The 17151-nt window shown below is 40.6% G+C and overlaps 1 protein-coding gene across 1 annotated transcript in view; it reads right to left on the bottom strand.

The window, feature by feature from the left end:
* Nucleotides 1-17151, bottom strand: part of TRIO (trio Rho guanine nucleotide exchange factor) — a 246193-nt gene that overhangs the window by 111307 nt on the left and 117735 nt on the right. Inside the window, exons 12-15 of the mRNA XM_021528950.3 lie at nucleotides 9756-9925; nucleotides 8682-8856; nucleotides 1208-1403; nucleotides 444-610 (exon numbers count right to left, since the gene is read on the bottom strand). Coding sequence (XP_021384625.3) covers nucleotides 444-610; nucleotides 1208-1403; nucleotides 8682-8856; nucleotides 9756-9925 — 708 coding nt within the window. The remainder of the gene's footprint in view (nucleotides 1-443; nucleotides 611-1207; nucleotides 1404-8681; nucleotides 8857-9755; nucleotides 9926-17151) is intronic.

The following is a 17151-nucleotide window of genomic DNA, read 5'->3' on the forward strand; positions in this document are numbered from 1 at the left end:
CCATCAATCTTGTTCCAGTGCTTAAAAACCCCTTCAGTGAGGAAATTCTTCTTAAGATCTAATCTAAACCTCCTCTGGCACAACTTGAGGACTTTCCTTCTTGTCCTATCACTTGTTACCTGGGTAAAGAATCCAACTCCTACTTTGATACACCCTCCTATCAGGTAGTTGCAGAGAGTGATAAGGTCCCCCCTGAGATTGCTTTATTCCAGGCTAACGATCCCCAGCTCTCTCAGCTGCTCCCATAGGACTTGGGCTCTAGACCCTTGCAACAAGATCAACCGTTGATGCAAGTTAAAAATAACACACTTAATATTAGCCAAAGATGAAGTTTCTCAGGTGACCAAAGTCCTCCCCTGCTCCCAAGGACAGACTTTATGCGCGTGTTTTTGGGAGCAGAGCTCTCTGGGAGGGCACGGCTGCCGGGGGCACTGGGGCCGTACCTGCTTGACCTCTGCCTGCAGGTGTCGCAGCTGCACGCACTGCTCCAAGTGCTTGCGGTGCTGCTCCGCCGCCACATCCAGCTCCTGCTGCTTCTCGTGCAGGAACTCCAGCAGGTCCTGCACGCGAGTGGCCATGTCCACGTCTCTGTCGCAAAGCAGCTCCACACCTGCAGTTGGGATGGTCGGAAAGGACTGACTCGCAAAGTTTCCCACACAAACTGGCCATCTCCACTGTTCTACACTTCATTTCTTAGTTCCTTCTCCAAATTCAACCTAATCCTTGGAGGATTTGCTTACATGAGTATAGGGGTTTGCACTCTTAAGAAGTGCAATATCGGGGTGTTTTTAAAGTCTGATACTTACCCTATGCAATCATATACAGTGAAAAATATAAAATAAAGGGGCATAAGGAACAAAAAATGAAGACATTACTTGAAAGCTGAAAATCTTTTCTTGACTGTATTGAACTGACTACCTATAAAACTAATGTTCCCTTATTTACTCTAATTTTACTGACTTCCTGAGTGAAATCCCTTTCTTTAAAAACTAAACACCTTCAGGTGTTTCCAACTCTGATGACATTACGTGCAGCAGTACCAGTTTGTTCTTATGAACACCACTGAATGATTTGAGTATAATGGAGTCCACATGTCCTCAGTCTACAGTCAACCAGCATCCCTGTTATTTTCACACACCCTACGAGGAGACAACTGGATAATTCTTAGAAAGCCACTGCCTGGAATAGCACAAAGGAGCCATCTTACCAGATGCTTGTACTTCATTGACATACTGCAGCAGATCCTGCCCTTGGTGGATGACATCAAAAGTCAAGTTATTCATGGTCAGGGCTTTGTCTGCATGATGCTGGAGCCTCTGTTCTGCTATTGTAAGATCTTCAGTGTCAAAGTCATTCATCTGCTGAGAGAGCTCATCATTCCAAGACTCTAGGTCTGAAATTATCTGGGGGAAAAAGGAAGGAGACCAGGTTCAATTACCCATTACACAACAGAAAACAGTTTATTTCCAATGTTGCACTGATGATTGAGGTAGGGAACTCAAGTTGCTCACTGTTGATTGATATCAGTGATCGTATTTGACATGGCTCAGACACAGGCTATCTTAGCATGGAATTTAGATTTTGGCAAACAATCCAAAGGAACCTCTTTGAGAACTGCTACAGTTCTTCAACCAGTGCTTGCAACACTATGGGCATTCCTGGCTTATTGAAGGTGCTCCATCAACACTTTACTTGTGAAACAGATGAAGTTAACATGTTTCTATCTCCACTTTTAAAGGAAAATGTGGATCTGGAACACCTTCTTAATTCTTCAGAGTGCATCAAGTAATAATTCACACATCAACAGCCAGCTGATTTTACAATTATTCTAATCTTGAGCCCTTTTCCAAGAAAGCCAGTTCTATCCTTCTGTGGGCATGAAGCATCAGGCCACATGCACCTTTGAGTTCTGCCAGACAACTGAGAAGCACTTACCACAAAAGGCTGGGTACCCATCGAATCCAGCAAAACCAAAAGGCATACTTTACAATAATATTACTGCAATGTTAGAACTAAATTTGCTTGTTGATATTCTTCACCTACACTTCAGTTTTCACATTTTAATTCTGGATTTTATTATTCACTGTAGGATGTCCTAAGAAGGTAGCTAAAAAAAGTTTTTGGGTTTTTTAACACATGTATCACAACAGTTCTACTTGTCTGTCCACGAAAGTGTGTTTTCCAAATCATATTGCAAAGCCTATCTGAAATATAAAATATTCCTTTTAATTAGGGTATAAAACTGGTTTTAAGGCTAACACATAGTGCTTACAATCCTCATTATTAACGTGGGTCAAATTTATATGGCACAAATGCACCAGTTACTTCAAAAGAGTCTAACAGACCTTTTTTTGACTGCCCTCAAGGCAATAATCAATTTTTTCCAGAATTTTCAGCACCGTTTTATCACCAACTACTGCAGTTCATTGGGAAAGCAAAATTATAGATATCAAGAAACAACTATGGCTTAGTTCCAGTGTTCTACGATTTCAGAAGTAGGGCAAACTCATGTGAATGGTGCTAAATGAGAAGAAAGTACCTGTTTATGCAGCAAGACACAACAAAAAGAGGACCTGACTTAATGGGCATTAGCAATCAAGTATCTAAGTGCATAAATACTTAACCAAAGTCATTTGTTGTCAGCAAAAGAAAGATGCCACTACCCCTTTTCAAGTGGCTGTAATAGCTCCAAAGTTAGTGAGACAGTTAAATGACAAGAGAAATTCCAGGAAAACAGGCCTTCTAGAAAAAAAGCAGAACTAGAGATTAGAAAGTTTCTGTAGTTTGCTACAATCTCTCCATTCTGCTCACATGATGCCATAAAAAATGGACACATCAAGCAATTAATATTAATATTGTGGCACCAGTGAATTACTTCCTGTTTTAAAGGTGTTCTGAAAAAATTCCACTCGAATCACTAAGTATTTGAGTTTTACACCATGTCATAATGGGAGATACCAAACAAATAATGTTGCAATCCCTAATCCTGTTCAGCTACCTCTAGAGAAGTGAAAACAGGGAGAAACTCAAGTGCCGGGGTAACACTGAAAACAGAAAAACTGATGACCAAAGTATTCAGGAAGATAGATAGGACATGGCTTTTAGCACTGCTTGAAGTTCCTTTCATCTTCCATGTGCTCTGAACATCACACAGTCTCTATTTTAGGCATTGTGAGTGGTTTTCCCTCTGAACACACAAACAGGCTTCCCCTCACACAAAATCCTTAACAAGTTCCCTTCATTTCCTTTTTACTTGGTCCATGCCCAGCACGTCTTATCACCTTCCTCTGCTCTTCACTTTCTCTTAAGTGACCTGAAATTTTAAAGAAATTTCAGGTTTTCCTGACAGTCCAGCCAGAGAAATTGCTTATTTTCAGCTATCCCTGTTTCCTGCTCTTGTGCATCTCAGCTCTGCTCTTCACAGCTTCTCTCTGAAACTTTGTGTTCATTTATTATTAAAAGCAGTGGAGGTAATCTGATGTTTGTTTCTTCATCCACTGCACTAGGGAAGTTGGAAAGTTCTAAGAAAACAGATTTACCATCTTATTTTCATCCATGTCAGTTAACAACACTCAAAAGAAATATCTTGGAGTTGGAGCAGTTGGAGTTTGTCAAACAGAAATCTGAGCATTAAAAAAAGTTGCAAAACTCCACAATCAAAACATCATCTTTTTAAACACCACCAGGATTAAGATTCAACATGGCACATTTATGACACTGTTTCAAAGGAAAGCCAGTCCATCCTCCTTCAGAACAGATGCTAAACCTTATCTCTTTTACTATGAATTTAAGCGGTAATAAACACAGTAAGCTCACAATATGGCACTGGTGTGACTGTGTCAGTACTGTTATAATAATGAAATAGATTGTAGTCACTAGCTCCTAAGATTCCCTTTACTTGATAAGAAAAACAAGTAGTTTCAAGGGTTCAAAACTGTGTCACCTCAGCTAAGAAGTTTCACTCATAGTGCCTCCAAATAACAGCCACGAACAGCCAGTAAGAATTGTAGCTTTTCCCATGCTACTTGATACAACCAACCTCAGGCTTAGGATCATGGCACACACACTGTTTAAAGCAGTTTGAAACACTCTGAACAAGACCAGTAAGTTTCCTTTCCCCATTAAAAGAGCAGAATGCCCACAATTCAAATAAATAATGCTAGTATGTTTCCACACTGATTCAAAAGCTAAGTAGTCAATGACCATCACAGAGAAGTTTCCTAACAAGGGCAGTATTCCTCATATTTTATCAGCAGTAATTAGGTGGTGCAAAGTGGTCTATTTCAGCCATTGCACCCACTGTGCAAATCTGAAGGCAGAGTTAATATAGAAATAGCATTCACTTAGCCCTCTCTGCCCACACTCTTCAGTGCTTCCTCTAAAGTTTTGCTTTACAGGCAACACTTTCAAAGTAAGCAGGCTCCCATTTTGCTTTGTAAAGTTTTGTTGAGACAATCAGCATTAAACAAACAGAGCAAATGACTAACAGAATTCTAAAGTAACTGAATCACAAATTCATATTGCTCTCAGGAAATGGACAACCCAGCATAAACACAGGCTAACAATTTACCATAGCATGTGTTCAAGAAGTTTCTGGTGCAGATTCTGAGCTGCCTGACATTGCTACATTCTGTTAAATGTAAAAGAAACACGGACAGGAAACAAAGCAGGGTATAATATGGAAGGGATGCAGACTCTTTCACACTGAGTGGGAAAGAAATAAAGACCCACAGGTCTCTTCTCAGTACTGTCTACCATTCATGGTATCAAATGAGTGCTCAACAAGACCCAGTAAATATTATGTGCTTAGGAGAAAAAAAAAAAAGGGGGATAAATGGGAAAGAGAGAAAAGTTAGGTCTCTGTGGTACCCCCAGCATTTTACATACTTGCCTTTTCAGCAGTGTGATTAAACAGGCATCTTGTAAGTATGGTCCAAAAATAGAGCTGAGATAAAGCTGTGAGCTGAAAAGTGTGTGTTATGCTCTGTGTAGAGGCCTGGCACAGGCCTCAAGGCACATAAGTTACAGAGAGGCAAAAATGCTCAGACACAGATGAGATAAACACATTTCAGACTGTGTACCTTGCCACCAGTGTTATCATCCCACTGGGTTCACACACACCTTCCTCATGCTTCTAATCACACTTAGCAAGGGAATCTTCACCTACATTATTTTGCTCATTCTTGCCTTTAGTTAATATGGGCATTTACAAAGGAGTCCTTCAAATAGCTCACCAACAATGACATTAAAAATCATCGTGAAGATAGAGCAGGTCAAGTTTATATGCCACGAGCAAGGGGAAAAACAGAGGCAGTACTGCAGTTACACCCATTTCAGAAGAGCATGAGTATCTGAAAAGTTGTAGGACAAAAGAAATTAAGTATTTTATCAGCAGATTACAAGGGAAGAGTAAGGAGAAGAAGGGAATTAACCCTGACTGCAAGTCTCACCACTGTCCCCAAAAGAACAGCTGCAGTGCTAGGGGAACCCTTTGTCCCATTATAGCCTGTGTAATTTTGCAATCACTAAGAGTAGCTGGAAACACTACTTGCCTTTGAGAAAAGCTGTCCTCACAGGATGCTCCCCTGAATTAACTGCCCCTACAGCCAAGTCTTAATTGACTGGACCAGTCACACAAAATCCTGGAGGAAGGAGAAGGTCAAAACAAGGTCTGCAAATTCCAGCTGGCATCTGGCTCCTCCTCATTATCAAGTTACTTCAGCTGAGCTTTTGCTTTCAAACAACTGACCTGGAACTAGCCCCAAATTTTCTTCCTGGAAGTTTCCAAACAGATGTCTGCCTTCAGGGAGAGGGGAAAGAGAAGTGTTGTTGTGGTGTGTTTTGCTTTGAATAGATGTTTGCCCCCTGTTCTCCTCCCTAATCCCCTCCCTTTCCTAGTTGCCAATTTTCCCAAGCTGTTCCCTAACCTCCTCCCTTCGAAGTTGTCAATCCTCCCTATCCCTACCCTTTCTCCACAGAGTTCTGTGTCTGTCTTGTTGCCCTCGACACCCCATTTGTTACTTTGTATTATTGCCCCCCCCCCCCCCATTTTCCCTGATAGGCTCATAAGCTATTTGCTCCACCTTATACTTCTCTCTTACCATATCCTCACCCTCCTCCGGAGTTGTTGTATAAAAACTTCTGTTCACCCCCCCCCACCCAAGTCGTGTCTGGGAGCCCAGGAATAAACCCATCTTGTTCCACCCCAAGACCCGTGTCATCGCTGTCTGTCCCTGCGCTGGACCTGCTGATAACTGGGAATTGCAGAGCTCGCAGGGAGACGGTCGCGCCCCTGCCGCAGCCACCCAGCACCCACTGCAACAAAATGTGTTTTGCTGAGGAAGCAGAGAAGACATGGTACAGAGACAGCAAAACAATCAACATTTTGCTGAAGTCACTCTGCAGCCAGGGCCATTTTCTTCCTTGAAGGACTCTCCATCCAACAAAAATAGGCATGATTTCTATTTCTAACCGATATAGACAAACTATACCAACTCTTTCAACAAGCTAAGTGGTGCTTTGCTTTATGTTGTATGTGGCAAAATGTAAAGCACGCCAAGTGTTAGGTTTAGAAAAAGCAAGACCTGTCAAGTGTGTGCAGCTTTGGGCATTATAATATAAATAACACACTCATCTATTAGAGAGAATCCTAAAGAGGGCTACAAAGATCGTGAAGCCTTTGGAGGGGAAGCTGTATGAGGAGCAGCTGTGGTCACTTGATCTGTTCAGCCTGGAGAAGAGGAGACTGAGGGGACATCTCATTGCAGTCTTCAACAGCCAGAGGAAGTGAAAGGGCAGGTACCAACATCTTCACTCTTATGACAGTGACCAGAGTCAAAGAAACAACACAAAGCAGAGCTAGAGGAGGTTTATGTTGGATATCAGGAAAAGGTTCTTCACCCAGACGGTGGTTGGGCACTGGAACAAGCTCTCCAGGGAAGTGGTCACAGCACTAAGCCTAACAGAGTTCAAGAACTGTTTGGGCAACACTCCCAGGCACATGGTTTGACTCTTGGGATGTCCTGTGCAGGGTCAGGAGTTAGACTTGATGATCCTTGTGGATCCCTTCCAACTCAGTATATTCTATTCTATGAAGGTAGGGTTTGCAGCTTTCCGATGCAAAATCCTATGGGCATCACCAAGTAGCAGTACCAGAAGTACTCCTACCTATATAGATGCTGTCCTGAACTGAAGGATTAGAACACATCTGCAAAGCAGGGCTTCTGCAAACAGCCTTTTGCTGCTGTAGAATCCTGGCTTATGTAACCTAAAACAGAGAGCAATCAACTTAATAGTGAACTTCACTCAAACCTTTAAGCCATTAATTTTCTTGGTATGCACTGCCCCACAGAGCTGCCATTCCTTCAAAAAACAGTGCTCTGAGAACATCCGAGAGACATCAAGTGCTGTTGATCACTCCTGCAAAGATTGTAAGCATATGTGAGATAGCTATTCTCACATGATCAAAGTAAAAAAGCTACTTTCCCATAGTCAAGGTAGAAAACTCTCTGCAGACCAGTGTGAATTGCAAAATTGAAAAAAAAACCACCTTAGTTTCCTTTACAGCAGAATTGTTATTACTGTAGAGCACACACTCTCACTTCCTCTGTGCGTAAGGATCAAGGAACTGTGTCTGCCTATTTCTGCACTGCCCCTAACAGTCATCACAGCTAAACCAGACTTCAACCATGACATCAAATCCTGATTTTCAGAAGGGGAAGAAACACCCAAACCAAAACACTAAAAACCCAGGATGCTACCACTAAAAACCTGAGAAGCTCCCTGCTGACTGCTTCTTTTACCTTTATATTCGTAATAAACCTACAAGCAAAGGGGCAAACTCAAAATTTTAATTCCTGGTATTCAGAATTTTGAGGTAAGTTGTTATGCATTCAAAGAAGATCATTTACCAATAATAACCCTGAACCTTATTAGGCACCAACTTGTTTCAGTCACTGTGTACAGCACTAGTAGTTTTAGGAAGTCCTATGAACTTAGCTGAAGTTTTTAAATGCAACTCTGCTAATCTAAGTTCATGTCTGTGTACATGATTCTGCACACAAACAGAAACTCTTCAACTGATCAGTTGTAACTCCCCTTCAAAGTTTAGGCAGGCTCAAAAATTCTAGAAGTCTTGCAGGGGTGAAGCACTACAACTACTATTGAATTTATTTTTGGAGGTGGAAAAGAATTATATTTTTAAAACATGACAGCCCATAGAACATTCTCAGTGATTAAGATAGAATTTCAAATACCACTTGCAGCTGCCAACTGAAAACTGCTGCTTTTGAAAAGGAAGAGGATTGTTACTACAAAGCATCAGTTTAGAGGGTTTGTACGAAACCATCTTGCAAGTTCTATTCACATTAACTGCAGGCATATTAGTTCTATCAAGGTAGTTTGATATTCAAGCGAAACTTAACGGATGAAGTAACTGATGCATTATGATTTTACCTAACATTTGCTTGAAGATGCACCAAGAGCCAATCAAAAAGCTCAGCTCTGCTGAGCATTGAGCTCTTCTGACATTTTCATACACAGGACAAAAGCCTTAGTGCAGGTAAGAATTAAGTGTATCAGCCATTTGAGCCACATGCCAATGCAACTACACAATCTCAGCATAAACAATCCTACACAAGACGAGAAATGCATGCAGTGCTAGTCTGAGAGCAAACACTCACATCTATTGCATCTCTTTCAAATATGCGGAGCTGCAGAAACAGCTCAAGTTTGATCTTGCGTTCTTGAAAAAGCTCCTCCATCTGAGACTGGGCCTCATCCAGCTGCTGCAGAACTGTCTCTATGTGGTTGATGGAGCTGTTATGGGGGGTCTTGTTACTAGAAATGGCAGAATCCCTATTCAAAGCACAGAGAGAGGAGGGGGAAGAAAAAGAGCAATATTAAAAAAAAAAACCCAAACAATTGGACACTATACATGACCACAAGATATAAGCCTGCTTCAGATAAAGTTGTTGCAAACCATATTGCATGAAAGTTACATCTGTACATCTTTGTAAATAAAAAGTCGAACTATGTTCTAGTACTTAAAAAAAAAAATAGGAAATTAATTATCTTCATTTTTTGCCCAATTCAACATGTAAATACATTCTAGTCACAGGAAGGATAAAATTTAAAAGCAGAGACAAATGCTGCCACTGTGAAAAGGAAGTAGCGTATGATAACTATTTACTTTACTGAATCTTCCTGGCAAGAACAGGAAATCAAAATTAGTTAAAGAATACTTAATCTTTTACCTCAGTATAAAACCTGCAAATTCAGATCTGTTAATCTCCTGCAGCAAAGGAGACATATACCAGAGCAGCTGGGAACCAAAGATATGTATTCAGATCATTTTTGAATTAAATGGATCAGAAACTTGGCTTTTACTACAATGAAGTTACTTGTCAGTATGCAAGACAAAGTAAAGTGTCTCTTTATAAAAAGGCTACTGCTCAGAACTCAAAATGCAGTGGAGCCCAGCATGTCAGACTACAAAAATACATAACTGCTTCTATCAAAAAGGTAGCTTATGTCAACAAAATCTCCTTCTTGTGGCAGCAGTGTTTATAAGCTTAGCTTCCTGTAAACAGATGTTTAGAGACCATCGGTACAGCATGAGAGATCCCTGTAGTCCTAACATTTACAAGTTTTATTAATAGGAAATATCTTGTACTCATCTCTACCCTGAAAATAGAAAGAACCTCACAGAGCATCAGATAAACACCAGGAGAAATTTAAATAAAAGTATGTTTTACCTTAGTTGCTGTATGAGATCTTCTCCTTCTTTTATGACATTGACTGTAACCTGCAAAGTGGTCTGTTGTTGTTGACCAAAACGTTTAATCAGGTCTTGGACAGCCTCCACAGACTCAGCATAGACATCATCAAGCAATTCTTTCTGTAGCTCTTCAAGCCACGTCCACAGCTAAAGGAAAGGGGAAAAAGCAAGAAACATAAACCCAAGGATCAGGCAGTCAACTATTCCAAATCCATCTCCCTGGATAAGAGAAAACAGACTGAGGTGGCAGGAAGAAAGAGGATTTGTTTTTCTTCATAGAAAAATCCCATCCTCATATTAATGAACACAAGCCTTTGTTTCAAAACAGGTTTTCGCTTCTTGGAAATACCAGGAAAGCTTTATCCGTGTTGCTAAGTCACCCTTTCTTCCCCATTTTGCTTCTACAGAACTGAGCGTATCTGATTGAGCAGCTCAGAGTTCATAGTGAGAATCCCATCTGCAGCTCTGTGCGAGAGTCCCTGGGAGAGAAATGCTATGGTTATACTCTGCGAGAGAGGGGAGGCAGGAAGGGGGAGGGAGGGAGGGAGGGAGGGAGGGAGGGAGGGAGGGAGGGAGGGAGGGAGGGAGGGAGGGAGGGAGGAAGGAAGGAAGGAAGGAAGGAAGGAAGGAAGGAAGGAAGGAAGGAAGGAAGGAAGGAAGGAAGGAAGGAAGGAAGGAAGGAAGGAAGGAAGGAAGGAAGGAAGGAAGGAAGGAAGGAAGGAAGGAAGGAAGGAAGGAAGGAAGGAAGGAAGGATTGTAGCCACCATCAAATTTGCACTGCCAGGCTGACACTGCACACAGTCAACATCACACTTTTCAGTTGCCTTCAAAAAAAGGAAAGGGCATTTCAGAAAACAAAGTACAGAGACAAATCAGATGTGAGAAGTTATTGTTCTATCATGATGGTATTTGCCTTCTACATTTGAGTTTCACACTATTTCAACAAAAATCATCATAAGCAATTCTACCAGTTAATTTGACATTATTCCTTCCTGCTTCCCATGTGCACATATCCCTGCTCAAAAATGCCCATGCACCATGGCTTACACAAAAATCCCTAGGTATATGCTGGACAGGTATCACTGCTGGTAACATGAACCCTACATTTCATGATGGAAGCTGTTGCATCCTAAGCACTGTTGTGAAAGTCAGTCAACAGCAAACCATTAGCCATCTATTGTGGAACTGAAAAAAAGCAGCAGGAGCATGGCTGTGTCCTGCAACACTCCCATGAGCAGCACCAACATCACAGTGGAACAGCTCTCTTACAGGAAGCATTCAAACCCAGTCCCTCCTGTCTCTTTTACCATCTCATCTTGAATGCTGCTATTCCAAGAACAAGAATTTGTTTTTTATCCCAAAAGAGTAACTCTGATCCAATCAAAAGTATTAAGGTCTTCTGGCAACATTTTAATCTCTGCCTTTGAAAATTTTAGAGACATTTGAATCTAATTGAAATGTTAACACTGTTAAAATACATAACTAAGCAATCAAAACTGGCTTAAATTCAAAAGAGAGAAACTTGAATGTTTTATTTCTCTGCTAAGCATTTTCTACAGAAATAGCCACTTCATGCTGTTCTTTGTACATGTATGTTTTGATCATAAAGGTTTCCTAACTAATACAGTAAAATAGAAAACTCAGTGAACGATTTCAGGTCTTGATTAATTAGTTCCTTTGAAATTTTTTTTTTTAAATCAAATGCCAGTTTTGGTATCTCATAGATGTATATGCCTCCTGTAGGTTTTGAGTAAACCAACCTATAGGCTAAGTTTTCACGAGATGAACTAATGAGATTTAGCCAGACTCTTTTCTACAAATCTACTACCCTCTCCTCCCCAAACCAGAACTATCTCTTCATACACAGTTATTCTGACTACTCAAATGCTTCAAAGACAATGCTTGTCACAAACCTGAATGCAACTCCACAGTTGTAAACACCACAGCACAGCAGTCTTTCTTATTAAAAGGATCACAAATCAATAGAACTTTACAAGTGTGTCAGAAGCATTCATCAACATTCATTCCAGCATAACCCAATGCAGCATCCAGTTTTTTGGTTTTTTTTCAAATGTGTACTTCGGAATGCAACTGAGAAATGAATGAAAATTAAGAGCAAGAAGCTGGAAAATATAACCCGAAAATTTTACTCGGTGCCCAAAGGACACGTATTTATTCCTCTCTTAGCTTGTGAAGTTTATGACTGAACCATAAAAATAGGGTATTGAGTCAGAGACCTTCCAAATGAGCTGTACAGTACAACTTGCAACTGTGCAGATACAGACACTTGAGAGCAACACTGTTGTTTTCTGCAATGTGCTCAGTGCCAGCTGGAAGACATTGCTGGTTCTACATGCTTACATACACTCCATACTGACTGTGCTGCCTACAAAAGGCCCAATTTACACAGATATTTACTACAGAGGACCTGAGATTAATTTTGAGTCTCTCAGACGCTATCAATTTGCCCCCTGGGTCCCTCAGAAGTACCTGTACTGCAGTTCAAGATAGGTCTGAGAGCCACTTCAATTTTAAACAACATGCCTTCTGCAGCTGAGCTGTGTCAGACCCCTACAAGGAACACACCTCACCTCTTCATTTCTTCTTCTTCATATACACTTCAGCCATTTCTGTAACTGGTTGGAGATCTAGCAGAAGCAACAAAACCTACAAGTACTGGACTGGTGAGGTTCTGTGCATATGAATAATTCCCTCAGAGCTCACCTTGGATGCTGGAGACCAAGCCAATAGAGGGCATGCAGACCTTTCCCTCTGCACAGCCAGCTCAAGGTAACACCACCTGACTTGAGCAAAAGGACATGGGCACCAGCACAACCAAGTGTGACGCTGACTGGCGCAGTGCCTGGTCAGCATGGCATCGCTATAAACATGGTATCTAGCCCCCAAGGTACCGAAGAGCTCAAAAATACCTTGCGTTTGCCTAGCCCATGAGCTGAATTGTGCACTGCTTGGGAAGCAAAAACATTTTATGAAAAGTGCAGAAAGAGAAGGAGACAAATTAGTATGCATTACTTGCCTAGCTGTGATTCATACGCTGTTGAAAGTGGAACAAGTAAAGCCATTTAAGTGACTAAATAGCTCTGTGATGCTTCCATAGCAGAAGTTATTCTAATACATTACCAAATAAATGTTTTACATTTTTCCACCAAGTAAGTTTCTGACAAAAATCTTCCCCTCAAAATAATCTAGATGTTTATAAACAAAAGTTATGAGAAAGCCACCACAGATGATTAAAACTGTCAGGTTACTAAAACTGGATAGAAATTCATGCAGTGCACTGAAAGAAACTGAATTCTTAATGGGTGGCAGTAGCCAGCTGGCTTCTCTGCAGCTTTCAAACCAGAATGAATCCTGGATATATTGGAAATTACATAAATTACCTTGTTTTCAGATACAAAATTAAGGTTGAAGACGGTACAACGTTGCACAGCAAAGCTTAAAGAAATGAAAGAGTTTAGAGGAGGGGGTGAACAGAGATTAGAGCTTACCCATACACATTCAGCAGTGCAGAATTACATATGTTACAATGCAATGACTTTCTGGAGTAACATATTATTCCATAAAAGAGAGCTTGGCAACAAAAATCCGTTGGGAAAAAAACACAAATTCATCATTAAAAAAAACTATTAACTTTCTCTCAGTGTGAACTTTTGAGCAACTTCCAGTCATGTTTTTTTCTATTTTTTTGTAAAAGAAGTAGCATGAAGATCCCTAAACAAACCATCAAATCCTCTGATCTCAGTAAGAACTTTATCCAGCGGCAAGACAGCTCTAACATACAGTGAGAAAAACTGCATACAAAATTCAATCCAGTCACAGAAGGAGGTTCTTGTCCTCTTTTCATCTGCTCTTTGCATCTTATCAGAATTAACATTAGAGAGAGAAACAAAATTCTGAATCCCTGACAGGCAAATGTTTCACTTGGCAGATTTTTTTCTTGATCTAAATATAGCACAGACTAAGAAACATCTGCTTGAATGAGCCTGCATCCTGTACTACCTCTTTCCTAAGTTCTGGGGAGCATGCCATTAGTCACTGAGATGGTATTAGTTCAATTGTCTGCAACATCCTGGAAGTTTCAGTGTTTCCATCATGGGCCTCTATCCATTTAAGTCCCATCTCTGCAATCTCCTGAACGACTGCAGTTAAATAAAACCCTACTATATATTGCTGAATATAAAGAGAGAACAATTGTTTTTGAGTAAATACTTCACCCAAGAGCACAGGGTTATTTATTAGGGTAAAATATACATCACACTCTTTTTTACAAGTTATTTTTTCATTTTTATAATACTGGCTTTTGGATATGCAATCTGCCTTTTAAGTAGGCTCAGGCACAGAAAGGCACACGGTTTCTTTGTGTAAAACTGCAAATTCCTCTTTCTGTCCCTGTCCCCCAGCACAGTGTTGCAATATGTGCATTACCACATACTGTCGAAGGACCTATTATTTTACAGGGCCAAATGCTGCAATGGTGCTCCCTAACTAGGCATAGGAAGGGGCTGATGGGTGTATGTCTGCCTGTAAGCTTTGGCTTTGAGGATATGCAGTGCATAAAGAAATGCATCTTTTTAAAAACAAAAACCTTAAGATGCTAAACACCCTGGGGGGTTTGTCTTCAAGGGCCTTTCAGTGACATTTAAGATGTTAAATGCCTGCATTTTTTTTTTTAATTAGATATAATTATCTTTAAAAGCTTCAAATACCCCTATCTATCCTATGGTTATAAAGGAATTAATTTCTGATTCAAAATTAATTCATCCTTGCAGCAAAACCAAGTTTCCCACATGTTCGTAAAATTACATCAACTACTACTACCCTGTTAACATTTGCCCTATTTCTTAACTGAACAAGAGAAAAATGTCTATACATAGTTTAATAGAGCATAATAAAGGCCTACTTCTGCCTCAGTTTTGTCAAGCACTCAGAGCTATTTCAGTAGCACTGGGACTTAAATTTCATCCTTTTTTCCAAGCAAAGAAGCTACCAGTATTAAAAAACTCAAGAGAGATGAAAAGCTGTGCTGGGAAACTGAATTCCAGTCCTACCAGCAGTAAGCCACTACACACTTGAGTGTGTAGCTATTGAAAGTGTTTCTCATTTCCAATTTAAAAGTGTCCTCCACAACTCTCACAAGATGAGCAGCAGTATCAAAATACTGACCAGAATGCACTGCACTTCATATATTTTACCAGACACTTATCATTGCTGTGCTATAGTAACACAATAAAAATATTAAAGATGCATGAGCCAAATAGAGAAAGCCTTTACACTTAGATGGGAACATTCAAGAGATGTTCTGCTGCTGGAAACGGCATGCAGGGGAGAAAGCAGCCTTTTTTGTGACATCCAAATTTAAGCTGTAGACTACCAGCACAGAAAGGTAAAATACCCAGAAGGGACATGCAACCAAAAAAGCAGGTCTGTCACCTCAGGGTCTACCTTGAGACAAAATTAATGCAAGGCTGTGCTATGGACATCCTCCCATATTGTGCAGTGCAGAGCAAAATGTATTTCCAGCAGTGAGTTGTGAGACAAAGCGAGACTATTACCAACAAGCTTTTCTGAATCAAAGGCACATGCCTCCCAGGTAGATGTGAACGAATGGGCAGCACTGTGGCCAGAGCAAGGCCTCCTCTGCCCTCCCTTGCACAGGCACCCTCAAAATGATGCCACCAAAGCTTGCACAGACCACTGTTTCATTATTTTGGTAATGGTGGCTTTGTATCTGAAAATCCAGCCAACTCCACTTCCCTTCTGTTTGTTTCAACTCAATCTATTCTGGAGCAAAGTTTTGTTTAAGATGAAAAAAGTAGAGTCATGTCTTCTAGTAACACCATTAAGCATACTATGTTTACATAAAAAGCGCTCTGTGCTATTTTATAATCAACTTGTCAGAATACACACAAAAGGTTATATGCAAAAAACCAACAGGCTCTTAAGAGTTCATTCTCTTCCACATACAGCCAGCCTGATCTGCATTCCCACACTTGACTCCAGTTAGGAAAAAATATCTGTTGCTCTTCTTTGGCACGACAACAAACACCTGGCTTGGAGAGGATTTCAGTCTTCCCACTCACAGATGCTGAGAGAGCCATTTTGGAGAGAGTGTGTGCGCACATGTGTATGTCTGTGTATGGAAGAATTTGAACTCACACCAAAATGCTGTTCATCTCTAGTCTGTGATACACTTCACAGCAGATACTATTGAGACACCTGCTCCTGTGTTCTGCACACAACCTTTTATGATAACTGCTTATTTGTTACTGCTATCTTTAAGTGTTATCTTTTATCTCTGCAATTTTTTTCTCACCTTGTCCCTCACCATCTTATAAAATATCCAAAGGCACAAAAGCCGTAAGTGTTCTACCTTGCAATGGTCTGTTTCGGAAGTTCAGTTGCATCTTACCTATCCTCAGGCCAGGAATCTGTCAAGACACGGTAATTCCAATGCAAAGTTCCTGACAGGGATATTTATGATTCCAAAACTTTTAAAGCTTGTTGGTGCACAGCTTAATTTTAGTACATCATTCACTAAGGAGTCTGGCTTACAGATTGAAATTTCTCACTGTATGTGAGCCAAAAATCAATATTCACAACCTTACAATTTTAAAACTAGTAATAAGATAGCAGCATGTGATCACAATTTACAATTAGCAAGCAACTGATTTTCTCAGATCGCCACTAAGCAAAATGAGTGATACCATTACATAACGCTTTATTTCTGACACTTCTGAATAGCTCTTTTTTCTCCCCAGTGAAAAATGTTGTCTGTTGAGGTTAGTCTGTGAGGAGTCTGAGAACTTATATGTTGGTTTTTTGATATTTGTAAGCCACGGGGAGCTCTACTAGCTTGTAACTACCTCACTACAAAACTTCTGGAAAGGCTAGCAGACAGTATTTTCCATGTGCATCGTAACAGGCTGCTGCACACATAGCACACAGCTGCTCTCTGCATACGGATAGCAAAAGTCTGTTACTTTCAGATTTTTTTGTGGCAAGAACACTGTTGAAAGCAGAAACTCAGCATGAACAGGTGAGAGTACTGGGCAGTCACTGAAGGGATGCTGCTTCCTAGAGAAGGGGAGAAAAATTGCAGGCAAATTCTGCATCAGGTATAAGGGTTATGTGAATCTACAGGGGAGAAGTGGTAATGGAATACTTTCATCCAAATGAGAAGCATTCATTCAACATGAAGTATTTCTGGGGGAAAAGAATAAAACATACTGAAACATCCTACTTCAAAGAAATCAAGGGATTGGAAGGATACCGGAGCCAGATTTCCAAGTCTCAGCCAACAACTCAGCTTGCCTAAACTCTGCAGCTCCCTCCAAACTGTCACATACAAACAG

Source organism: Lonchura striata, chromosome 2, assembly GCF_050655825.1.
Source record: "Lonchura striata isolate lonStrDom1 chromosome 2, ASM5065582v1, whole genome shotgun sequence".
Classification (NCBI taxonomy): domain Eukaryota; kingdom Metazoa; phylum Chordata; class Aves; order Passeriformes; family Estrildidae; genus Lonchura; species Lonchura striata.